The sequence below is a fragment of the Idiotropiscis lumnitzeri genome, chromosome 8 (assembly GCF_059441095.1).
Source record: "Idiotropiscis lumnitzeri isolate Australia: NSW breed Sydney's pygmy pipehorse chromosome 8, RoL_Ilum_1.0, whole genome shotgun sequence".
NCBI lineage: Eukaryota > Metazoa > Chordata > Actinopteri > Syngnathiformes > Syngnathidae > Idiotropiscis > Idiotropiscis lumnitzeri.
The window spans coordinates 4,994,285-5,021,808 of NC_142398.1; the positions used below are offsets into that span (position 1 = coordinate 4,994,285).

The 27,524-nt window shown below is 40.6% G+C and overlaps 1 protein-coding gene across 5 annotated transcripts; it reads left to right on the forward strand.

The window, feature by feature from the left end:
• The first annotated feature begins 719 nt into the window (after positions 1–719).
• nacc1b (nucleus accumbens associated 1, BEN and BTB (POZ) domain containing b) lies at positions 720–23,255 on the forward strand. 5 transcript variants are annotated; one of them, XM_088302765.1, is made up of 9 exons: positions 720–832; positions 7,449–7,599; positions 9,413–9,655; positions 10,775–10,975; positions 11,236–11,689; positions 12,465–12,750; positions 13,453–13,550; positions 13,629–13,948; positions 14,040–23,255. In XM_088302765.1, the coding sequence occupies exons 1-8, from the start codon at positions 720–722 to the stop codon at positions 13,946–13,948; spliced, it is 1,866 nt and encodes a 621-aa protein (XP_088158891.1). In that variant the 3' UTR covers positions 14,040–23,255. The 5 variants fall into 5 exon arrangements, with proteins under 5 accessions (XP_088158891.1, XP_088158890.1, XP_088158892.1 ...); XM_088302764.1 differs by having other exon boundaries at positions 13,629–23,255; XM_088302766.1 differs by having other exon boundaries at positions 11,239–11,689; positions 13,629–23,255.
• Positions 23,256–27,524: the final 4,269 nt, after the last annotated feature.

Sequence of the window (27,524 nt, forward strand, 5' to 3'; positions counted from 1 at the left end):
CTAACCTCCCAAGAATAAAAGTTTAGTTCCGCCACTATGCACGTGCCATTATCACAATGACAAATTTTTTCGATATATTGTGCAACCCAAAATAAAATTGAGCCATTTTTTTCTCCTTGCAACTCGATAAGTCTACGGAAATCACAAATGTGTTGCTGCTGTTGTTTTTTGATGCAAGCAGATAATGTTGGGCTGCTCTCTTATCGTGATGTGTGATGACTCTCAAGAGGACTGGTTCGCATTACATATTAAGAAACATTTAATGTTTCAACGTTTTCACCTATGAGGGGCATTGATTTAGTGATTGAATACAAACAGAATAAGTCAATAATAGGTCAACACAAATCATAATTTGTACAGAAAAAGTGGGGACCAAAGGTCAAAGAGGTTAAGTAACCCCTGGTATACTGCACTTGTGAGGACATCTGGAACAATCACTTACTTATGAGTGGGGAAGGGAAATTATGATTTCAGATTCAGACCGTCGCTGAAGACAACGCCTGACACAACACTTGAGTCAGATCGATAGCTCCACTTGGACATGCACGTCATGCAATTCCATTCTGCAGTCTGTCTGCAACCCGGGAAACAGTAAACCCCGCTTTGCCCATACGTACAATAATCCCCCTCCCTTGAGCCCCCCCACTCGCCCCCTCCTTCAAGCACGCGTGTGTGCGTGCATGCCTTCATGATGCTGCAGCGTCGAGTCCCAGTAATGAATGGCTGCCTGCGGCGCGGCGGAGGGACACACCACCACCGTCACCATTAGCGAGCTTCACGGGCGCCGCCGCCGCTGCTGCTCCTCCGTAAACGAGTTCCAGAGGCTGAGGGGGTGAGTGAGTTGTTTCACGCCGCCCAGCAGCAATGCGCACACGCACGGGGAGAGAGCGCCGGTTGGGCCGCCGTGTGATGCCCGGTTAACTTATTTTCTTTTCCTGGTGCTCTTCGTTTTTTTGGGGTGCTGAACGAAGTGGATGTCGTTGCTCAAAAAGTGGAGGGGTGGGGTTGAGGAAGAAAACCATTGTTTTTTTTTTTTTTACTTATTGTTTTACGGCTAAAAGTGAAGTTGAACGAGCTGCCCTGTACGATGGGGGATGGGCGAGGAGAAAGTGGGCAAACTTTATAGCATCAAGCCGCTCTTCACGGCGGGCTAGCTCGCTAATCTCCCAGGGGTCCCCCGCCTCTATCCTTGCGGTGAGTGGCTCCGCGAGTCGGTCACTCTTTTCCCACACAAACTGCCACAAAAAAAGAGCCGCTCGGTTACCGCGGGCGTTACCGAATATGCTAAAATAAAGAACACCAAAAAACGCTATTTAATCGTTCAATTTTAGGTTTTTCGACTCCCTTCGACCAGGGAACTCCATGTACTTTTCTTCCCCGCCGCTTGTCTCGCCATGCCGTAGGACTCGTTCATCTGTGTCCCCGGATGACCTGTTGATGTCGCGGTTCAAGATATCGACCGCCGGACGAAACTATTGGTCGAAGCGAGTCAACGAGAAGCATTTTTGTTTCGTTTTAAATCGATGTTAAGTATCAATATTAAAATGGAAGTGGGTCCGGTATGCTGCTTCATGGTGGCCGCTTTCGGCGTAATGAATCCGGCGGCAAGGACAGGAGAACCGCTGGGAAGGAGATAAGCGAGCCGCTCAATATTTCATGTCAACTATTTTCCTTTTGGACGTTTGACTGAACACTAATGCGAGCATAAAAGAGTGGAGCTTCTTCCCCTTTTTGTGTGTGGCGCGTTTCGTTTTTTGTCTCGTCGCCGCCCCCCCTCTCCTCTTCCTCCTTCGCTCCCCTCCTTTCTCGCTCTCCCTCCCGCCGGCCCGGGCCAGCCGAGGACTCCCAAATCCCGCGGCTGGCTGGCACACGGTGGGGCACCGTCAGCTCGCTTCTCCCCGCGCTGGTCCTCCGGCTCTTAGCCGCTGCTTGGTGGCTCTCCTCTCAGTGCCGTCTCCTCCTCCTCTTCGGGCGAGACTGATCGGCTCTGCTCGACTCCCACAAGTGAGGCGATTTCTCCCTTTGAACGGATGGAATTTTGCGGTTAAGTTTTCTTTCTTAAGATCCGGTCGCGTTCCGCCGGGGGGGCGGGGTGGTAGGCGAGAGCGTAGCCGCATTTCGTTGCTCGAGTCCCAGCCGCTGGGGAGTGAACACGCCGCCCCGGGGCTTTGGTTTAAACTATCACAAAGATGATTTTTTACTGTTTTAATGCGACCAGCTTTAAGAAATGTGTGAAGAGGTGTTGTGGCTGCAGCGTTAGCCTTAGCTTTAGCTCGCTACGTGCTAACACAGGCCACCCTTTTAAAGCAGGAAACTGAGCTGAGTGATTCATGAGCTCGTCCAAGTGAGTCTGTGTAATATATTAATCATTTTGAGGCAGTGTAAATGTGCCAGTTGTGACAAGGTTCTGCTGTTTAAAAAGGCGAGGAAGGGGGCCCAGGTTCAAAGGTCAAGTGGTGGCAATTAGTCCTACTTATGTTTCCTGGATGCTGAGGTGACCCCAGTTGAACCACAGCCAAGGGAAAAGGCAGCAAGCTGTCAGACAAGTGGCCTTGGATGGTATCCAGAGATGGATCACCTAACATTTAAGGAGGAATCTGTGTTTCTGGACCACCGCTGAAGGTAATACATGTGATAGCGAAACAGATTTGGAAGGCTCGGCTAGTTGTGGAATGTTGTAATTTCAGACTTCATACTGTCATCCAAGGCAAATGCTATCAATTCATCAATCGATATGGGAGAATTCAGACTGTGTGTTCAGTCAACACCTGACATGATGGATGGGTGGGTAGGTTGATAATAGAACATGCACATTTGGAAAGTGAACACAGTTTTGCGGCAGCCCGCCATTATGATGTTAACAAGACTGTCATTGAGTACTATAAGAAGATGAAAATGGGGTTCTGGATGTTTTTGAGGGACTTCTAAAATGCTTAGGGTGGTGCAAGCACAAGACAAGGAACCGCACCGCTTCAGCACTTATTTGTCATCATCAGAATTATTGAAGGGGTCCGCAGAAGTACTCTATAGTGTGTCTCTGTGTGGTTAGATACTGTTTACTGTCGCACATATTTAGGGTTAGAGCAATGTTTAAAATGGTTTCTAAGTATGGAGGCTGGTATCTATCTACTCTTACAATGTGAAAATAATACTCTGATACTAACACGCCGATACCACTTTACCTTCCTGGCATATAACTTCTGGGCAGGTGCAGTGGGAGTTGTGTCAGCCACTTAGAATAAACACGGATAACAACACTTTGTTAGCTAAGGATGATGAGGACAATGATGACCTCCGCTTGGGTGGCGAGACTAAAACATGCTTTGGGATTTCAAAATGTCAGTAATTACATTGTTGCTCTCAAAGTATTATATTTAAGTGAAGCACATGCCAGGGAAAAGGTTTGTGTGTTTGAGCAATGTTTGAATAAAATAAAGATTTTTTTCATCCCTATTGCGTGAAGTAATGACATCAATTGTCAGCACTTGTAAAAGTGCGCAAATGAAAGTACTTGTACTTGGTCTGAAAAAAATGGGTTATTGGTGAGTCGCTGTTTATAAGCATTTGAAATGCTGTTGAAGTGTTTCGGGATTATAGTTTGTTGTATGTTTTTAACAATTAATATACAGTAAGCAACAAAATCACTTTTGTGGGAAGATCAGTAATTTGTGGGACTTCCCTATTTGCAGCCGGGCTCGTTCACCGTATGCCATTGAATAGACATTTGGAATAGTCACTCAGTTTTCAGGGAAAAGCTGTGATTTCAGAGTGTTCCTAATGCCAGTACCTGACTTAATGAGTAATTATGTCGATGTAACCCGCACAAACATTGGAACCACTTGTGCGACTGATAGATACTCTTAATCCTTTTCACTTGACTCTCTTCCCTCGAAATGTGTGTGCCGTCACCTTTTTGACACGGTTCAGCCAGTCATTGTTTAAAGGGGCACAGGGGGGCCTCCCAGTTCAAAGGTCAAGTGATGCAAATTAACCCCCCTTTTTGTTTTCGGATGCTGCGATGACCCCTGCTGACTTGCGGCCGGGTGTCCTTGGATGACAACTCAATGAGCCTCACACACACACACACACGCATTTGGAAATGTGTCTTTTGTCTATACTCCTCTTTTCAGTGCATGTTATCAGCATGCTCGGCTTTAATTTATTAGGCACAATGGCGTGTCGTCATGACAACCGTCTGCTTATTATTCATGCCGCTGCACATATTTACACCTGGAAGCCGCACCGCAGTCTCGACTGTCGCTGGAGGCCACGCAAAGTGCAAAATGTCACCGGCGGTGTGAAATGGTGGATTCTCGTGACTCATTGCATGTTCGAATCTGTTGCACGGATCAAACCCAAGACATTTCTGCTATGCTTACATTATCGTTGACCATCTGAATGGGGAGAGCCACCTTTTCACTGTTCTGTGATCAGAATCAATGTTTGTGTACACGAATAACTAGTAGAAGTCCTCAAGTTCGAACAATTTCCCACGTTGTCAATCTATCCATCCATCAACACCATAGATGGATTGATGAGACATTTTAGGACATTTGTAAAACCACTCAATTGTGAGTTGAGGAAGTTGTGATTTCTGATGTCACTGAAGGCACCACCTGACCTATTTACAACGTCAAGGTTTCCACGGGTCATTAAAAAGCATTACAAGTCGTCAAATTGATTTTGTAAAAAATGAGGGCATTAAATATGATGTCCAGAAGCATCCATTTCATTAGGATGCTGGTTAGCAGTTAGCCCCGAGCGAAGTTGCTTCAACTTTCAGGGGGGTCTGCAAGGGCACGCACAGACCACTTTGGTTCTTTAGCTTCAAGCACAATTGCATTGAAGGGTGGCAAATCTGAGCAGGTAGCTAGGTTTAAGCGATTAAGAAAATGCAACAGTCCCAAACATAACGATTTCTCACCAGTTCTTGTTCCAAATCACCTGCAGAGGCTCAACGGTGCCTTGAGTCGCTCGTTTTGCTACATCGTCACACTTCTTTTTACATGACCTCCGCTACTTAAAGCGTGTGCCGGACCTCAATCCACGAAGATGCCGTTGGTCATCTCCATCAGGATGTTGAAAGTGCTTGTAAACTCATCAATTTGTACTGTAATCCAACGACACACTATTTTAATGTCCAGCAGCTAAGGTGTAACTACAGTTAAAAAGGGAAGGAAAAGGTTCGCCCTCATGTTCCTTCGCCTGACCCCTCGGGCAGCCAGCCGCCCGAAGCCTGCACCCCCCCGTCGTGCGGATGTCGACCGAGACAAGCTAAAGATCTCATTCAAGTGAATGACAGCAATGCGTGCATGAATTTTATTTTATTTTTTTTACCGTGAACTTCACACTTGCTCTCGCCGCTGCTGGATATAAAAACAGGAGTAGATTCTTGAATGGACTGCTTGTCTATGAGTGCTAATATCGGAGATTTTGGATATAGTCTGATAAAATCCTATACATTTTTTTTTCAGCTGATTTTGGAACCAGAACTGATACAAATCTCAGATCCGGCCATTCCTATAATATTAATATTTTTATAAATCTATTAAACCAAGTCTTTAAATATCACGTCTTTTCAAGTGACATTGAAAGACAGTCGGAACAATCACTTGTGAGAGCAAAAGTTCAGACGGCCCCTGAAGCCAACACGTGACTTCATGATTTAAATATAACGTTTTAAGACATTTCTAGCAATTAGTCAACTGTGACTTTAGATGGTCTTTGAAACAATGAAAGTAAAATAGTCATGGTGATAAACTGTGAGGGATTAAACGTTTTTAGTGACACTGGAGGTGAAAAAAAAAATTAATTAGATAACGTCAGTGGTTCCACCTTTTCTGTTTTGAAAATGTTTGTGTACCAGTCACAAAGTAACGGAATACATGAAATGGTACTGATCTACAATAAAAATGATTGGTTTCATAATTAAGTATCTATCTTCCCCTTTTATAGGTTTTTGAAACTGCAAAAGCTAATAATATTTTCTATTTTTTGGGTTAAGTTGTTTCTCAAATAAGTCAATTCCTAACAACCTAAAATGTTGTTTATTGTTAGAGATGATTTGTCTTGGTCTGTGTATTAGTTTTGTGAGTGTAATGTCATCAATATGCAACCACCCACCAAATGTTGGCAATGTGCAAAATCTCTGACACCGTAAAAAAATAGCATTAAGTCCTGTCATTGTAAAATGCGACACTGGTGATAAAAATAGAGGACTGTTTACTCTCTCTTGCTTGGTCTTTATTTTCTTTGCCTGGGTCCATCACAAGTCGTTAGCCGCAGTAAAGCGTACAAATTAATGATGAGCGATTGCCAATGGACCTCCAAAGCGCCCCTTTAGCTCACTCCTGCGTTGCTTAATCATTTTCAAAACGGTGTTAAGTGTTTGGGAATGGAGGTGCGCCATCTGTGTTTAAAATGAGCGCCTAAATATTAGTATATTACTAGTCGAAATTAGACATTAGTTCCTGTGTTTGTTTCTTATGACCATAGGCGTATTGCACCAAAAATACGCAATTCCACTTTCAACTGCGCCTCTACAGTTATTGCCACACTTCATTGACAATAAAGGCTTTTATTCTATTTAATAGAGAAGAATACATTTTCCGGACTAAAATCTTTTAAGAAATATTCAATTACAAATACACACAAATATTGTTTTTTCCAATGCAGAATTATAGGCATTTCTACAAAATAAAATAGAAATAATACGAGATGACCATTGAACACATCTCTGACAAAAATATACAAATATAGTGGTAAAAATGAAATCTTGAACGCGAACTATACTATATATATATAATGATTCAATAATATGATATAAAAGGAACATTTTAATACCCGAAAAAAATGTCACAAAACAAACACATTGCAACACATCAGAAAAAAGTCAAATATCAGAACACATAATATTACATAAACAAATGTCAAATGATAATAAAACATTATGCTGAAACAAAAATAAAAAAAAGACAAAACATATTAGAGCACATATGAAAAAAAATATATCATAATATTATATGACAAAAACCCGACCATGTATCATATTGATGTCATAACAACTTTCATCCCCATTGTGTTTATTTTAAAACTTAAGCACATCTATTGTACTTGGAACCAAAACAAAGAGACTGCACATTTGCCTTGAGTCACTCTTAACCAATTCTATTACTGAGGACAGATCATTTCATGTCACGTCGACTGTTGGTCCACTTTTTGATCACAGCTTGTTGTGACGTCGAAAAATAGACGCGTTATATAAGTGACTCTGCTTTGACCGAGCGATGGGGAAAAAGAAAAAGTGGGCCAGAAAACATCAGAATGCTCAGCATTACACTGCGGATGCGTTGCGAGGATTCAAAATGAAACTAGCTCGTTGAATTTGACTGGAATTTACAGTAAAATAAGGTATCAAGTCTGATGTTTTTGTTTTGTTGCGCTCACAGACCCTGTGGTACTGGGCACAGCGTTATGGCTCAGACGCTACAGATGGCGATCCCCAACTTTGGCAACAATGTGCTGGAGTGTCTGAATGAGCAGCGTTTGCAGGGTCTCTACTGTGACGTCTCCGTGGTGGTCAAGGGACACGCCTTCAAGGTCCAACTTTTTTTCTGTTTTTATTAAGCCGCCACAGCAATGCAATGAATTTATTCACTTAGTAGTGTGTTGGTGTCAAGTCCATGCTGGTTAACGCAATTAATGGTCATAAAGAAAATAGTATCAATAGTCCAGTTGTTTTGTGGTCCTCATGATCAAAATTAGTGGACCTCCGGCTTTTGTCAATCGAACCCCTTTTTTTAAAATTTGTCACTCCCTGCCCAAAAAATGGTCATCCGGAGGGCCGACCCGTTCCGCCCCCGGCACAGACAGCCCAGGTCTGAAAAGATCATATGATGACTACATAAATTACAAAACAAATCCAATGATATTGGATTCGAGCACAATCGCCTAGTTTGCCTTCCATCATGTTTGGCCGTCAAATGGGAATCGCTCTCCAGGAAATGTGCAATTACTGGTTTTCGACACGTCGGCCTTTGCAGTGTAAACTCAGTGAGAAGAGCGCATCTGCCGCAAAGAGGCCACATCCTCATTTTACCAGAGTTCACTCGACCAAATCGTTTTTTGACGACGAACAGTCGGATTTAATTAGTCCCTCAGTGATTGTCGCGCCTCTCTGGTGGTGAAATAAGAAACGAGAGTGCTGCAATCGGAGCTGTTTTAAATGTTATCCAGCGGCGACAATTCGTCTGCGCACTTTCCCGCCTCGCATCTTCATCGACGTTTAATAAATAAAGTTTGAAGGCATCATAATTAACCCTCAGGGGCAGTTTAATTCCCATTGGACGCCGCTAATAAACACAACAATAAAACAGAATCTTTCTCAAAATGCTCACTAAAATAACTTCCGTATCTGATCAGGCATTACCTTATTTTTGTTATACAATAAAATTATGAAAGAAAACTTTGCTCCGTGCGCAAACTCAAGATACACCTGTGGCAGATGTCGCAATGCAATTAACTTGGCTGTAATTGTCTAAAGCTAATACCGTGGGATTTTCTGGCACCGAGTTTCTTGAATGCATGCAGGTTAACACGGCTCTGGCTCACTTGATGTGACCAATAATTTTAACGTTGAACCAAAAGTTAGTTGCCCTCTGAAAAGCTAGAAATGTGCCTATTCAAATAAAAAAAGGTGTGCCGGGTACAATGAAATCAAGCTCACTTGATGTCCTTGAACCCAAAAGTTGTCGTCTCCATTAAAATAAATAAAAAAAAAAGGTTTTTAGGTTTGTTTTTTATTACTGCATATGGCACGGGGCGTCTAGGAATCTGTGCAGGCTGCAATGAAATCCGGTTCACTTTTGACCGAAAGTTGCCCTGTAAAAGGTTAATACTATTGCATTGAAGACAAAAAAAATACTAATAATGTATGTTTTTTTTACTGCATTTGGTACAGGATGTCTTGATTCAGTGCGGGTTACAATGAAATGCAGTACAATTTCTGACCAAAAGTTGCCTTGCAAAAGCGAATAATATTTGCTTGTTAGCACCCGGCAGAAATTCGTAAAATTTAGAATTTAGAATTGGTGTCTGTACTGTTTTTATTTTATTTTCAAGATAAAGATACATTTGTTTTTTTTAAGGGTACAATGAACTCTGTTTCACTTCATTGTGCATTGAAATCCTCAAATGAAGGCTTTTGATTAAAATTGCTGACTTCCTGTTTAATTTTGAACATGATTATTCTGATTTTTATTCTGAGTGTCCGGTTATGCCAAACATCTTCCCTCCCACCCAATTTTGTGTCGATCGGCCAAACTACTCTGTTGGTTCGATTTGTCTGTTATTTGTTCCAGACTTTTCAAGGGGCAGCTGCTTACTAAACTGCATCCATGTTTGCCCTTCTCAGGCCCATCGTGCGGTGCTGGCGGCCAGCTCATCGTACTTCCGAGACCTGTTCAATGCCGGTGGCAAGAACTCTGTGGTGGAGCTGCCTGCGGCCGTGCAGCCGCAGAGCTTCCAGCAAATCCTGGCCTTCTGCTACACGGGCCGCCTCAGTATGAACGTGGGAGACCAGTTCCTGCTTATGTACACTGCCGGCTTCCTGCAGATTCAGCAGATCATGGAGAAGGGCACAGAGTTTTTCCTCAAAGTATGCGGGGCAAACGGGTGGATGGGGAGCCGGAGTTAATGTCTCATTGCTGAACATACACAGTGCAGCTCAGCCTCTGGACAGTGGATGTCGTGGCCCGTCATATTCTTTCATTAGAGTGTCAAAACGCTTCCTACCCACACAGTCCCTAGCTCTCCATCCCAGGCTTTTTTTTTTTTTCACGAAAGGTTTACAAGCTGCTCCGCATCAGCACCAAGAAAGGGCAATACAAAGATAGGAATTGTTCTATTAATTTTGGCTGTATTAAAATTAAAAAAGCATTTAAATAGTTTTATTATTTTTCAAAAATGGAAATAAGTCAAAGTATATAAAATTGCATGCTATATTTCTTTTTTGAAAGACATTCAAATATTTTTAATTTGAAATGTTTTTCAAGGCCGTATCCCACTGAGCGACGAAGGTTTGCTAGTGCTAGTGAACATAGCAAATTTTTTATTTTTTTTATTTTATTTTTTTTGTCAGGGTTCATTCAAGGTTGTTAGCTCATTTGCGAGACATTCGCAAACAGACAGTTTTAACGGTTGCAAAAAAGTTTTTCTTGTTGCCATCAAACTTCAAACATATTCAACAAAATTTCTTTTGATTTAATGCTGCTATCTAATTCAGTAAGGTTATGCTAACCCAAACCAAAAATTAGCTTTTACTACTATTGTGACTCAGCCAAACGTTGCGATAGTAAGTTTTTTTGGAAAACAATTAATATATGCCTTTGAAGATGTTTTATGATCTGGCTAAGCATGTAGCTCTACCATTTGTGATCGAGAATTTGTGGCTTAAGGTTTGTAAAATTGCAGCTATCTCTGCTAACTACTAGTATTTAAATTGAGTTATATGTTAGCATTAAGCTAGCTGGAGTCTTGTAATGCAGAGTCACTGTATTTAGTTGTGTTTATTGTATTGTCTACATTATTCGATTTATTTATAAACCTTTCATTTATTGTCGTATTTACATCTTCACAATTTGCATTTTTTAAATCTAATTTTAAATGCTGTTAAATATTTTCTTTCCTTGAAAACAAGAACTCTTTTTTTTTTTTCCATATTGTTTTTGACGCTGACATGGTCCGTACCCAACTGTGGTCTCTTCGCCTCCGATAGGTCTCGTCCCCGAGCTGCGACTCGCAGGGTCTCCACGCTGAGGAAACGGAACCTCAGAGTCCCGTCGCTCAGACTTTGGGAGGAGTGAGCGGTACCCCTGTTGCTGCCACAGCCTCGAGACCCACCGCTTGTTTGACGCCGCTACCGCTTATGTCCAAGGTGAAGACGGAACAGACGACCACCACGCCTCAGTCTCAACAGGTGACCTCCGCCTTATTTCGGGTCCCTTTTCTTTGTCTGCCGGTTAAAATTCAACATTGTATAGAAGTTGAAGTTATGTACTTTTACTGTTGGATGTTAAAAAATATTCATACTGTACTCACTTTGTGTTGCACAATTCCACTACCTTGGCACAATCAACAATTTGTGCCAATCCAAATAATATTACTTTTCCTTACTTTCACTTTTCGGGCCTTTGTGGAGGTCTATTTCAACGCATAAATAATGGTCTTTGTCTTCAGCAGGAGGGATTCCCCTACTCGGTGGTCTGCATCCCGGTGGCCAAGCGACTGTGGGAGGGTGGCAACGGAGGGGGCACTTTTGGGGGCGGCGGTGCTGCCCAAAGAAAGTCAGCGCGTTACTCTTCCTCATCCTCCTCTTTGTCCTCCTTCACCTCCAACGCTGCTACCCAGGATTCCTCCGGGCGGGGGGCCGCCCCTACATTACTGGCAGGAGGCACCGCCACCACCACAACCACCACCACCAACAACAGCAGCAGCAACAACAATAGTCATAACGGTGGAACCCCCGAAGGAACGAGTCCCGGTACGCTCAGTCTGTACACGAGCGACTCACCAATCAGCTATCACGATGACGAGGAAGAGGACGAGATGGCGGATGAGAGTACCGAAGAGCAGTATCGGCAAATCTGCAACCTTTACACCATGTACAGCATGCTCAACGCCAACGCCACAGGTTAGAAACATAAAATGCTTATCAGGGTTCCCACACAAGTTTGCAAAAGTATGGATTTTGTTCAGACAAATTACCTGCTCCCAAAATATGAAAAATTTAAAATGTAATAAACTGGTCATACTTTTTTTTTTGCAGTATTTTTAATTTTCTTTTTATTTATCCTGAATACAAAATGTTTTGTTAAATGTGAAGGGGGAGAGGGATGGATGGAGGGAGAGAGAGAGAGAGAGAGAGAGAGAGAGAGAGAGAGCATCTTGTTGTACTTTCGGTGGTAAAATTTCAGAGTTCCTAAATGCAACATGCGCTGCGTGGTTGCGACTTAGCAGATGTGCTCTTGCTGTTTCAATGTCAACCAGCCATTATCAGTAGAAAAAAACTGTGTTTTGTTTTTTAATAAACATGAGTTTGCTGACTAAAGCACAGTATTCTCTACAATGTCATCGTACCACAACAGGACATCGTGTGCAACGTTCATCAGACGCACACGGTACCCTGAGCGTGCCAACTACAGCTTGCTTCCAACCACGACTGTTTCTCTGTCAGAAATCAAATCGGGCATCAGCAGAGCTTTCATTTTAAAGTGCTTATTTATTACTGCTGCGCAACTATGAAGGGGAGGTTAACTAGGATTAAGTAATTGTGTGGATGCCATGCAGTTTGTTTCCAGCACAGACATGAGAGAGCGGCTCTTTTTTTTACATCGATGCACATTTTGAGCTGTTTATATTGATATTTTCGGTATTTCTTCACCCCTTATGTATCTTCACCCCGACAGTGCCCGGTGAGAAGGTGGAGGCTCCGCCGGATGCCCCCCCGGACGCAGGGCGCAGAGGCGGGCGCCCCCGGCAGGAGCTGGCGTCGCTGCCGTCAGAGCTCATCAACCAGATTGGCAACCGCTGCCATCCCAAGCTCTACGAGGAGGGTGACCCAGCGGAGAAACTGGAGCTGGTGAGCGGCACTGCCGTGTTCATCTCACGGGCACAGCTAATGAACTGCCACGTCAGCGCCGGCACGCGACACAAAGTTCTGCTCAGGCGCCTGCTGGCAGCCTTCTTTGACAGGTGAGTAACAGCGGCTCCAATTGCTTTAACTTTCTGTTTGTATGAGAGACCCGTCATTTTGTTTTTTGGGGGGGCAAATTCAGGAAAATAATCATCAAAAGCTCCATTTTCATTTAGTTAAGTCGGGTTCAGAAAAGCTAAGCCTTAAAGAGACAGTTGATTGAATTTAACATTGGCACTTATAATATAATAGGTTTGCATGTAAAAATGAAATCAAGACTGCAAATGCACATTTCTCCTCTTGTCCACTTCAACCTGTAAAAGTAGAATAGCATTCTTCACAATAGTTTGCATTTATTGACATCAAACGTGCGCTGAAGTGATCACCTCCACCAAATCAAAATCAAACCTCCATGCACGCCTGCTGGCTGCTGTGATCACATGACGGAAAAACAGTTTATTACCGAGAGCCATCTCCATGCTGAACTCTCGCACACAACTAACCTATCCTTCTTGAACTATGGCATAATGTTTTTTATATAGTTAATTTCACATTTATTTCCCATTTAATTATTTAATCTTTATTTAATTTAATTGAGATGTGGATTATTTTAAAATAAATGAATAAATTATGAAATAAAAATTTAGATTTGTGTTTTCCCTCCCCACAATTAAAATCATCATCCCAAATCACTGAAAGTTAAATGTGGTTCATTCTTAATTGATGTCGCTTTACAATGTCAGTTGTGTGCGTGCGCGCAGGAGCACCTTGGCTAACAGTTGCGGCACGGGCATCCGTTCGTCCACCAACGACCCGAGTCGCAAACCACTGGACAACCGAGTGCTGCACGCCGTCAAATGTGAGTTGCGCACCACGTGTCCTCCATCGTCACCAATCTCCCAAACATCCCCTTCATGTTCTTCTTTCTCTTTACCAGTTTATTGCCAGAACTTTGCACCCAGCTTCCGGGAGAGCGAGATGAACGCCATCGCCGCAGACATGTGCACCAACGCCCGCCGCGTGGTCCGCAAGAGCTGGATCCCCAAACTCAAACTCCTGATGGCCGACAGCGACGCCTACTCCACCTTCCTGGCTGACAACGTCAAGATGGAGGCCGACGGGCTCGGTGGCGAGCAAGGCTTCAACGGCGTATCCATGGAGGCGGTGAGCGGGGGTCACGATGGAGGGGCGACGCCCACAGATACCCTCCAGGTCGGCGGCGGTGGAGGAGGAGGAGACGGCAGCACTTTGTTTTGAGTGAGTGAACGGACCGACGGATGTTTGGACAGACAGCAGGAGGGAGCACGGCCGCTTTGTCGCCGCTTTTGATGGTTTTCTTCCTTTTTAGCATCACTTCCTTCTGCTTTTTTGCTGCACTTGCCAGCCCACAGAACGCAGCATGTTCCAGAAAACCCGGGACGGGAAGTGGGCTTCTCCCGTCTGCATGTAGCGTCATCGCGTTTCTTCTCCCGCCAAAACCGATCCCATGGTACCCCCTCCCTCATCGTGAATGATGTACACACATTTCGTGAAGGGTTTGCGCCGAAGAACGGCTCGAGTTTGTTTGTTTCCTTTCAATTTGTATCTTTTCTTTTTTTTCTTTTTTTTTTTTACGTGTTATTGTGTTAAAATTCAGTGGATGTTTGGGAAGTGTTGCTGTGAGAACTCGGGAGTGCAAAATCCAAAGTAGATTTTTTTTGAGGGGCATATACCCATTTAAGTAGCCCACACCAAACAATGAAGGAATGGCAGTTATTTTTTTTTTCATCACAGTCCTTCTCCCGATAAGTAGAAGTCATGCTGAATGTATACGCGATTTGTGGAGGGTTTGCCCCAAAGCATGACTGACTTGAGTTTTTTTTTTTGAGGTGCCAATTAATTAATGGACCGCCTACACGCATACAAATCAGGCGGATGTACCACTACACCATCAGTGACTTTTGGGTGGTTATATCAGCAAACATCCCCCCCCCCCCATTTTATAATTAATCGTCCGATTAATCCGTTGGAAAATTGTATTTGACCTAATATCGGAATCTGCATCAGCCTAAGAAAAATCCATATTGGTCGGGCCCAATTCTTCTTCTTTTTTTTTTAACATTATTCCGATAAAACCACTGCACTGATTCTATTGCGCAGTGTTGCTGTAAGAAATCAGCTCAATTGTCATTAGTGGGCAAAATTCAAATTAGGTAAAAAAATGATGCATTTTGGGGGAGGAGAAATACCCTTTTAAATAGTCCCTTTCAGGCAAATTTGCCCCAACAGTAGGGCCGACATTCGTTCGCCATTTCATACAAATCGTACTGAAGAAACATCGACTATTGCTTCAGTGCCATGGAAATGTGAGCCACAAGTGTCGTGTGTTAAACTTCTCACCCCTTTTACACAGATACTGTTTCTGCCTTTAGACCAGACACTGACGTCTAGACTGGCAAAAACGGTGCTGCTGTCATTTTACATGCAGGTGGCATTTTGTGCAACAGTAAAAAGTCACCTGTGAGGGGCGCCGTGAATTGGGCGAGTGCCGTAACGATTTTTTTTTTCATTTCTTACAATGCTATTTAGTAAGATAACCAAATTATATACGGAACATACTCATTTATGGTGGAGTTTTGGTTCTGATCGGATTCCCTTTTCCACTAAACCTTTGAATATTGTCAACGTTTGAGCACCTTATCCCCAACTGGGCGTTGCGTTCAAGAGTGCAGGACTGTTTGATGGAGAGAGGAAAAAAAGCGTCTCTCGGGAAAACCTTTAAGACGCTGTTCAATTGATACTAGTGTTTTATATCTATTCAAAAGTGTTGTCTCTAAGCAAAAGTGTTTACAATTCTTTTCTGTTCTTATGTGATTTTTAGTACACTCGTGGGGGGTTGCAAATTTATTACGATACGTTGATTTTAAATGCGGCACCTTAAATATTCGCCACTGTTGATGGGCAGGAAGAAGAGGACAGAGTGAGACCCCCGCCTACCCCCCCCTCACCAGACAACATTATGACTGCCTAATATGTGCGCGCATATTAATGCCTCTCCTCACACATTCCCTCATTTCCTTTTATGGCAAGTGTCAGCCAGAGTGCCATCTACACACTCCATATGTGTGTGTGCGTGTGTCTGGCTGCTGATTGCGCATGCTTGCCACTGTGTGGGTGGTGTGTTTGTTTTTGTCTGAATTTCACACACACACACGCGCACGCACACCCCCACACACACACGCACACGTCCTATGCGCCAAAGTCATGTTTATATTCATATGAATGTACAAATAAGGCGTCATATTCTGTCTTTTATGGGCTTTAAATGTAGCTAAAATGCTTAAAACGTGGACTTCACGACCACCATCCCCAGTCCTTCAACTTTTGCGGCATTATTTGTTTTTGTTTAGTGCACGTTCCCTTTTTCTTTCTTTTTTTTTTTTTTAAAGGCCCCAAAAAATGAGGATGAGGAGGGTCTCTGTCTCTGCCGTGGCTGTTGCCCAATCAGAAGCGTGATATTGACCAGACTGTTGAACCGAGCGAATTCTAATCATGCCAGACTTGAAGGAAGGGAGGAGGGAACTAGAGGAGGAGGGGTGTGTGTGAACAATCTCCCAGGACAGACGAGGAGGCACTGCGGCAGTCACAATCCAGACAAAAGAGACGCAAAGACGAATAGTTTCCAATGTAAACACCTGCATTGCATGTTTGTTTACGTAACCTCTGCAGTCATTTTTTCCCCTCTTAAATCGAAAGCTTCAAGTACCAGAAAAACGACAAAGAAATTTGGGCTTGCGCTAATTTGAGAATTGCACTAAAAAGCTGAACACAAGGGCTCCTCTTGTGTCTGTCGGAAGCACTGCAATTTGAGGATGATGATGATTCTGATAGCAAACATTTCAGGATTGGCTTCCTGTTTTTTCCTCCCAAAAATGACATGAGAAGTTTGACATTTTGGAGCCAAATGGAGGGTATGATTACGCAACACGGTTTTTAGGCGTGAGCTAACGGAAGTGAAATTGAAACACTTGAAAAAATGAGTTGGTTTTTTTTTGCACTGTAATCCTGCCAAATTGATGCATTAGCATCATATCAGACAATCGGGTTTTTGTGTGAAAGGCACAGCCAACCCAGATCTTTCTGAGCCAAAATGGTGGCTGAAGGGGACAGTTATGTGATGCCGTTTTTAACCATGACTGTTTCATGGCGTCTGTAAATTATACATTCAAAAACCAGAGTGTTTCACACAGGAATCCTGCAATATTGGCGCAACAGCACCGTGTATTGATTAACTCATTCACGACCAGCCCAGTAAAAAAAAAAGGATTTTGACGTATTTATCCGTCAATGGTATTGAATGAGTTAATTTTCACACTGAATCAAGTTTGGAGCTCAAATGCAGTTTTGAGCCAAAATGCCGTCTGGCAGGTTAAATTAAGTGAGAGGTTTTAATCGTGACTCAGACTGATCACCAGAGTGCTTGAAATGTAACGTTTACATTTGTGTACTGGCCAAACTTGGTTTTGTGCCTTCCTCACAGCACCTAGCAAAGAGCTCTAAATCCAGATGGGTTTTTTTCTTGCCTAAACAGCCTTAACCTCTCGCCGTTTATAAACCGTGACGGTTGAACATTTGAAAACACCTCGTTTAACTGTTTTTCCAAACAGAGTTTCTGAAAAAAATACTTAAGCACCATATTATACAATTTGGGTTCTGCCTTTCACACCCAATCCTACAAAGTGCTTAAAATCTAAATAACTCAGAGCCAAGTTGCTGTGTTAAATAACATTTAAGTGACACAACTCCAACACTGAGGTCCTGCAAAATGGAACATGGCACATCAGTGTTGTAACAAACTCTCTGTGTTCTGTGTGAAAGGCCAAGAAAGAGCTTCAAATCCTAATTTTCCTGAGTCAAAATATGACGCCATTTTTAACCGTGAAAGTGTAATGAAGAATTTTCCAAAAACAGAAATGCTGCAAAATTGGCACATCGGCGTTGTGAACTGGGTTCTGTGAGGACACAGAAAAGAACATGACCGAAAGATGGCTGATCAGATCAAAATGGCGGGTTGAGAGGATGGCTACGTATTGCGCATTTGAACAAGCAAACAAAAATACATTTAATGATGGTTAAAATGTTTTATGTACAGAGAGCCTCCAAAATGTGCATGTCAGAGCTATAACAAGAAAAACTGGGGATTAGCAGCCTGAGACTTTCAAACAGAACCCAGAAAAAAAACACTTAATTGTGTTTTGATTGAAAAGATAAGATAAAATCTCATATATGCAATGTCGTTTTGAACAAAACACATCTAATTTTTTGGGGGTTGAATTGTGATGATTTTTTTTTGTACAGAGACCCAGTAAAAGTGGCCAAAGTGCCAGACATGAGAAACTGCCACCAGAGTAAAGTCGAACTGTGTTGGCCACGCATCTAATTATCTAAACGGCAAATGGTTGTGGGAAACGCATGCGTGAAACAACTAACGCCTTTTTACGCCTTTGTGTTTTTACATGCTGTGAAAAGGGGGTCGAATTATGAAATTTTAATGTGAAAAATGGCAAAAAAAAAGTTGTATTTGTAGTCGTCGCATAAACATCCCCTTGAGTTCCATCATTTCATTTATTTGACGATTTTGATTCACAAGCCAAACATTTGGACGGAAAATCTTCGGGACTTGGGCCTTAGCAGGCGTTTCTGTTGCGAAGAGCTTTGCTTGTAAACATTTCACTTGAAGTATTTTCTTTTTTTTTTCTTTACATTGAGCTTTTAGTTGTCGAGAGGCGAGATCCTACTAAGAATTAACACACGTACGCAGAGACTGACTTTAGATGTATCATAGTTTAGCGAAAGAGAACCACATATTTTTGCATCGTTGTATGACTGAGGGTGCTGGGAAAGGGCATGGTTGTTGTTGTTGTTATTATTATTATTATTATTATTATTTTCGCTTTTATTACGATTCCGGTTCTAAGAAAGCGGATGGGCGGACGTTTGCGAAAAATTAGTCGCTGCGAGGTGATGAATGTTTTTAAAAATGACACTATTCCAGTATTGTGACACGTTTTTTCCCCTGTCAGCTCATAGGAGGATTTTTTTTTCTCTAAACTACGACTTTTTCTCATGAATCCCCATTCACTACAGTATTGTACTTGACTTTTTTTTAACAAAAAAAAAAGAAATTTAAAATCTTGCAAATTTCATCACTTTGCAAAATTGTGATTTTTGTTTTTTTTCTTGCAAATCATGACTTCTAAAATTACAACTTTAATCTTGTGACATGTGGTTGCCAGAATGTTAGGAGAAAGAGTTGCAATTTTAAAAATGTCAATTTTTTTTCTTTAATGACTTTTCAGACATACACAGCTTTATTCTGAAAATATTTTTTTATCCTCATTCGTCTTGTAATGTGAAAATTTTTCTCGCAAAACGATGCCGTTAGTCTCGCAAAAGTACGAGTTTTAACGTTTAACTTGTATGGAATGGCTATTTCTCATGACGTTTGAAGACTATTCAAATTTTTTTTTTCTCTTCATGACACCACTCATACAATATTCAGACTTCCTCATAAAATTCTGACGTCATTATCAACGTTGTTAAGTCAGTATGACATCTAAAAAGAAATCCTTTCAGAATTTTTACAAATTTATTCTCATTTTGAATTTTAGTAGTAGTATTGTGATTATATGACTTATTGTAATGCTGCGAGAAAATAGTTGATACTGAAGTTATTTTCTTGTATTATACAAGGAATTTTCTCCAAATTTTCCAACTTTTATTCTTGTAAAATTCAACGAATATTATGACATTATTGTAAGCTTACAAATTTTACACTGAGTTTCGTAAAATTTTACTGGATTGTAATGCTCTGGAAATAGTTAGGATTTCGACCGTTGAGCTCTAATGACTATTCTCTAAAAATTGGGGAAGGTTTTCCTTATCTGAATCAGATTTTTTTGTTATTTTGTATCACTACGAGAATAGTCAATTGTGACTTTATTCTCATAAAATATGAATTTATTGTTGCACAAGGAGAAGTTGTATTTTTTTCAAAAGCTGTGAGGCAACCGAATGTTTCGAAAAAAAAAAACTGACAAAAACAACCAAAAGGAAAACAATCAATGAATCAATACAAAGTGAGTTTACTTGAAAGAGGCGCCAATGCCTGAATGTGTTTCCTCGCCGCCACGGGAGGGCGACGTCCCCTGTAGCTATGATTGTAATATTTAAAAAGAAAAAGAAAAAAAACGTCTTAATCACTGTATTCATGCGCGCACCTTAAAAGCAGAGCGCTAATGCTAACGCTAATGCAAGCCAACAAACTCTTAAAATGCGTCCCAGACCTAATAGCGAAATTCTAAGCCCGTCCATCCGTCTATTTGTCGCTGGCCACCCACCAGGAGGCGCTAAAGTAAATGAACGAGAGCACAGTTAGGAGTTTTTTTTTCTTTGACTTTTAAGGAAGCACCTTTGGGTGAGCCCCAGCTGGCGCTAAAGTCTTTTGCACCTTTCTGAACATGCTCACTTTGCCATTTCCTGTTTGTAGTTTGGAGGATGTGACGGGGTGTGGGGCGAGCAGGGTGGTTTTTGTACGTTTATTTGAATTTTTTTTTTTTTATCTTTTTGTACTTTTCTTGATGCATTGTTTCATCTTTTATGACAACTCTGTGAAGTGTAAAATGAAAATGGACACTCGATACTCGAGGACTGAACATCAAAATCAGCTGGAATTTGTTAGTAACCCCCCCAGTTTGTGTTTTCCCAATTTAAAAAAAAAAGTTTATGATTTTTGTTGTTCGGTAGCAGAAAAAAATGTATGAATGTCATGTATGAAGTTTTGAGAAATGGATGTCGAAAGAAAAATCCACCCCTCAAACATGATCGCCCATTACTTAGAATGACACTTTTCATAACCCATGAGCACGTTACATTGATCTTTAAAAAATGAACATTTGATTTTGTAAAATGAAGGTCTTCATTATGCTTAAATTCGTGGCTCTTTGGTATTGGAACACCACTGCCATATTTTCTTCAGAAATCTTTGCGTTTTCCTAATTTTGTTTTCCCGTCTTAAGAGAAGTGACGAGTTATTAATTGACGGTATTTTATTTTTTGTTTACTCTCTCTTAAAAGATCAACATTGTCTCTTTTGATGTAAACAAAAAAATTGCGTAATCTCAGCTCTCTGAAATCATAAAAATTCCATGATTTACAACTTTAGTGTTTTTAGAGAAGTATTTAATGAAATCTGACCACCAACAAAACCAAAATTGTTAAATGAAATTATTAAATGTTCGTCATTGTTAGCGAATTCCATGTCATTGTTTTTCTGATGTAGGGATTTTGTCATGAAATTCAATTTAGTCTGAATTTTACGATTTTATTTATTTTATTTTTTTCATTTCATTTGACTTTTTTCCCCAACTACCACAAATCCCAATTTGCATAACACTGACTTGGTTGCTGATTGTTAAAAAGTTTTCAATAAGATTTCCGATTAGGTCCTAAAAACCAAAAATATAATGAACAACTTTGCCGTGTTTTCTTTGATAAGAATTTGATGAAATTCTGGAAAATTGAGTCAGACAACATGAAGAGCTTCATTAAAGTTTCTGTCAAAAATGTAACAAAATTTGAACACAATCATTCGTATCATATTGAAACATTTATCCAAATTGCAAATATGGTGATCATATAATATCGCCTACTTGGTGGAATTTTTTTAGTGGCCTTAAAAAATGAGTGCAAAAAGTCAATTTGACTTGAAATTCTCTTGACAATGGGGTGGATTTTTCTTGCGTTCGGTCCTCCTGGTGGAAATATCGTGAATGTCCCGATAAAAAGCAAAAAACAAAAAAAATCTAGCAAAACTGGTGAAACTTGAGAACGGCGGCGTGAACAATCCCACCTTTATCCCGCATGCCAGAGACTAATCACACACACATAAGATACATGGGAACCTCGAAAGAAGCTAGAGCGCACGCACTCCGTCGCAACCTCAGGAGGTGCGCCTGCTCGGCTTTGCAAGTCAATGCAGTTTTTTTTTCCCTACAAAGGGAAAAAGTTTACCTCGGAAGCTCTCAGCCATTTTTTGATGCAATGGCAGGTGACGCGCGTGCTCTGCTTTGTCGTCACTTTTCAAAGAAAGAAAAGATACTTTTTTGTTCTGAAACTTGAGTTTTTTTCTTAAAAAAAGGAATCTTTTCCCCCTCTAAACAGCGCAACTTTGGTCAATTTCGACTGTCTAAAGATGTTTGGGTTTTTTTTTTTGCTTACATAATTCAGATTTCATGCTCTATTTCCATTTTTTCTACTTTTCATTAGGACTCTACTCATACAAAAAAAAATCTGGTTTTTTTGTCTCATAATTGTGATTCTCTAGAAAATTTCTGAGAGTAAAATACTTTTTTTTCTTGTCATAATGACTTTTTTTTCCTCACAAAATTTGAATTTACCCATAGAAGCTGTTTTATCCACTACATTGGATTTTATTGCCACCAAAAATGTAAAATTATTTTTCTTTTTTGTAGTAATATCACAGATTGTTTTTGTAAAATGTTGGCTTCATTTAAAATTCTTATTAATTTTCTTATAAAGTTTTCTAACATTTTTTATTTTATCGTCAAAATTCTTTGTCGTAATTTTAAAAATCTATATTACAACAACCCTCATAACATTTATTTTAATATAAAATGCTGACAAAACTAATTTGTTTTCCAAATTTTTATTTCAAAACTAATTTTCAACTTTTTTTGTTGTGGTGGTAGGATATTTTTATTTTATTATTTTTTTTTTGATTCTCTGTCACTCTTTTGTATTGTGTGACATAAAAAAGTCCCTCAATAGTATTTTTCCGGAAAACGAAGACTTCATGCAAACTATTTTTTATTCTTTTGTCATTAAAAAAATTTGGGAGGTGGTGGGCGAACAATCCCAACTTTAAAAAAATACCTCTGAAATGCATTCCTCCCTGTGTGATCTTGCGACTTTCCTTGCAAAGTGACGACTTGATGCAAAACGGCCGCCTGCCTTGCTGAGAGTTCATGCAAACACACAGACTTACCTCACACGTCGCCATAGTAACCGCGATGGACGCTCGTCTCTGGTCGTTCTTTCTCTCTCATTTCCACCATATGAAAAATATATAAATAAATATCAATATACAATCTACATATATATTTGAAGTGCACATGATCACATTTGGAAGCACTCTGGGACTTTGTTGGACGTGCACTCAGCAGCTTGAGCTTTTTCTTCTTTGCCGTTACTCAGTGCACCGGAAACGAGCAGTTAATTCGGGCCAAATAAAACTAAATGCAGTAACGAATACTTACCACGCCAAGCCCGCCCTCCTCAAGGCCCGTGGAAATCTCAGAACCTTAAAGCCCCCTTATTTGTCCCCCACTGTTCTAAGTGCCAATGACTAGTGAATTTCCAACTGTGACCCACTAATAATAATAATAATGATAATGATAATAAAGAAACATATTAATTGCACATTAACTACTGCAAAGTGAAAAGAAAGCAGACTGATTGAACAATATGAATACAATCTTAATAAAATCAAATGTTTGTAACAAAATGTGTCCAGCTTTCTATTTGAAATGAAACAAACCCAAAAAAGAAGGATGTCATGATTCCTGAGTCTTCAGTTGATGTTTTGCTGCCACCGTGTGGTCGAAAATATCACCTTGACACTTTGCAGGCGGTTGAGCCTTCTTTTTCTTTTTTTTTTTTCCAAAATCAAATTGTCGCCTTTAAATAAAGGCTTTAGTCATTTTTGACCACCAATATTTTTTCAGCTCTGAGAAAATTGGCTACATTCCAAGTTCCACATCATTCAATTGTGTTATACTAATAAATATATGATCATTATTCAATTCCGTTTTTGTTTTCTGAATTGTAAAAAAAGACATTATTTTATTACTATTATTTAGAAAACAGCCAGTTGGCTTTCAAAACATTATGAGGAAGTTAAATTAGAGTTTGAGGGTTTTTTTTAGGTATCGAGTACCGAAAATTAAATTACCACAAAAACAAGCAACAAATATGCTATGGTTGGCTGTGACCCTCTCTAATGTTTAATCATAAAAAAAATCACCACTTCCAATATCAATACTCGCCCATCCCTAGTTTTAGGGGTGAATAATTCGAGTATCAGGAGTTGTAAATATGGATTATATATCACACACACACACACACGCACACACACAATGTGTACAGGGAACATTTGACCATTAAATGATGTTGACCTTCTGCATCATGTGCGTGTGTGAGACCGAGTGTGTCTGCTGAGTCAGCTTGTCACACGTAGGGATGTTAGCGAGCGTGTGGTGTCGCCAGAGGGCACTGAGATGATGAAGTGTACATGCAACTGCTCACATAGATAGTAAAGAGGGCTGACCTCCACCAAAATTTTGCAAACTGAAAACGTCTACACAGCTTTTGGTGTGTATATATATATATATATATATATATATATATATATATATATATATATATTATATATATATATATATATATATAAAATAATTAACTGAGTTAAAAAAATATGCTGAGTTAATGTTTTAATTTTACCGGCCCTAATACATACTGCATCTTGTATGCCTTTGCCAGATCTTCTGTTTGGCCGATTTCACTCTCAGAATGACCAGGCAAAAACATAGGACTGTCCATTTTTTAAAATTATTTTTAACACTTCCTATAGCAATACTTAATAATGGATTGGCTATACTTCACAACTAGTTTCTGCCTTAATTTAAAGATGCCTGCACCTCCCGTCACCCTTGATTCATGACAGAGGAGGAGGAGGAGAGAGAGAGCGCAAGAGAGATGCTGTGAGTTGCAGCCAGTGTTCAACGACCTTTGCAGAGGAAAAACACTTTTTCCCGCCCTGCGCTAACGTCACAACTCTCCTTTCTGACGGGATGCTCGCCATGTGAGCAACATGGACTTGGTCCCCTGGTCTGTGTGGCTGCATCTCGGCTCTCCCTGCATCACCGCCACGCCGTTGAAGGAGTAGTAGAAGAAGAAGGTCCACCAGGGTCAAGCTGGAGCGCGCTTGCACACAATAGCACCTGACAGACAGGTAAGAAGCGCCAATTAGTTTATATCTAAAAAATACATCGTGTTCCCAGGATTGTGGGAGTGTCGTAACCAAACAATTGTATGAGCATATAGCTGACGGGGAGACACTTTTTGCTTGTTGCAGCTGAGGGAATGCACAAAAGGAAATCTGAACTTGCAATTTTTGTGTGAGTAAACATGCGGCCTCGTGTGTGTGTGTGCGTGTGCGTGCGCGTGTGTGTGTGTGAGTATCAATCGACAGGCCAAAATCTTTTTTTCAGCCCATGAAGCTTGTTAAACTTAACAACATAAAATTTATAGGCAAGTTTGGTTCCATAAAGTTTTTTTTTTATTTCATTTCATTTTTGTTTCCATTTTTAAATTCAGTTTCTGAAGTAAGTTTCAGTTAGCAATGTGGAATCCGATAGGCAGTCCTATAATGAGTCGACCCACAAAAACATCTCAAGAAGACATGCCTGAAAAGAAAGGAGAGGAAGTCTGACATTCTGATTTGAAGCCTTTTGTTTACATTTGCTTCAGTATTTTCCTCTGGAGAGTTTTATTTTATTTTATTTTGCAAAATGCAGTCCCTAAATCCAGTTTCACTCAGAATCATTTGGTTTGCACATCTATCATGAACAGACCCAAAAAAAGTCTCAAGAATCCACATTTGAAAAGACAGGAAATCAGCCATTTTTGGTTTTAAATGCCATTTTTTACTATCTGTTCATTTAAATGCCCTTTGCAATGTTTGCAGTTGGTCAACACGATATTTGATAAGAAAGTCAATTATGAGTAGATCCACCAAAAAGTCTCTTGAAGCCATGTCAGAAAAGACACTGGAACTCTACCATTCTGGATTTGAGGAACATTTTATTTTCTGTTCATTTAAGTGTTCGTTGCAAGTTTCTTTTTTTTGTCTTTGTCTTTGAAGCCAGTTACACGACACAAAATATGGTCTATGATGACTCGACCCCGTCCTCCCCAAAATCTCATAAAGCTATGTCTGAAAAGGCATTTTTTTAAAATCAGTCCCTGAAGCCGGTTTCATTTAGCAACATGAATTTTGGTAAGCATGACAATGATTATGTGGCGTTCCACCAAAAAGTCTCATGAAGTCATACCTGAAAAGACACAGGAAGTCCATCAACACATCTCCCCTCAACGGCGTGTGGTTGGTATTGGCTATGTCTAATATTGAACGTTTATTTTTGGTCAGAGGGTGCTAGCGGACGAGCGGGTTGTGTAACAGGCTATTTTAGGCCAAAAAGTACCAAAGAACTGATCTCAGGAACAACTCTGGAGCCTATCAACGTGAGCGTGTTTGCGCGGTTTTGAGATAGTCCAGAGACGACGTAGCTGCTGTCAAAGAAAGCCAACAAAGAGCAGGCGTCACAAAGTGAAAAAGTCCAGATGTAAAGAGTGACAGTGACACATGGAGAATACCATATATTTAGAGTTAAGACGTTATTTTCCCCATTTGAAAATGAAACCCAAACAAGAACCCATTCTTGAAGCCCTAATTTGAATTCAGAACCTGCCCAATTCCTTAAATCCTGATTTGAAACTCAAAAGATCTTTTGAAACCCTACTCTGGAAAACTCAACTTTTGTTTGAGACCCTAACCCAGGTGTGGGCAAACTCCGGCCCGGGGGCCACATGCCGTTAAACGTTTTAATCCGGCCCGCCGAATTTGAAAAAAATTAAAGGAATAAACCTTGTTCATGTTTTATTTTCTAAATACTGTGGGTTTTCAAATACATATATATTGTTTTAATGCTTTTATTCACATTCATTTAAAATCAAATGTATTTTTTTCCTCCGATGAGGTAAGGTTACCAAAGCACTCCTTCCATCTGCTCCTGGTCTGGCCCCTCTGTCAAATTTTAGAACCCATTGTGGCCCGCCAATCAAAATGTTTGCCCACCCCTGCCCTAACCAATTCTTGAAATTTGAATTTTAGACTCCTATTTACGATCTAACCCTGCAAAACCATAACAGTGTCTTGAAACCCTACTTTTAAACCTCCTGCGTAATCTCACACTCACAATGTGAATCTCTAAAACTTGTTTGGACCACAACAAATGACTGAAATCCTAACCCTGCTTGAAACCCTACCTTGAGGTCCTATCAGATGAAACTGAAACCCTGATCAATTCTTTAACCGCAAATTTGAAACTCTACCTTGAGATCGTATTGTGGGCTTAAAACTCGAACTGATTCTTGAAACCCTAACTTGAAATCCAAAGTGTAATATGAAACGCCTTGTTTGAAACCTTATTCATCCTTGAAACCCTAATGTGAGCCCCTAACCAATAATGAAAACCCTCATTTAGAATCAATATCAGTTGTCTGAACCATAACTTAAACGCTTAACCAATTCTTGAAACCTTAATTTGAAACCATAACAATAGCTTGAAGCCTTGAACCCATACTTTTACAACTTAACTATAGTTTAAAACCCTAACCCTGCCTTGAAACCAGAATTTGAACCCCTAGCTATTTATAAACCCCCTAGTTTCTAACCATAACGCGTGAAACCTTTGTTTTAAACCCTAACGGTAATTTGAGACCTTGAGCCTGGCTTTAAGCCCTACTTTATGACAGTGAATCTAGTTTGAATCTCTAACCGTCTTGAAATCCTACTCTGCAACTTTAACGAGTGTTTGAAGGCTTAACCCTGTTTTATAATCCAAATTTGAAACCTTAACTGTTGTATGAAACACTAACCAAAAGCCATATGCAAAGCGTATCCATTCTAGAAGCCATAATTTGAACCCACTCA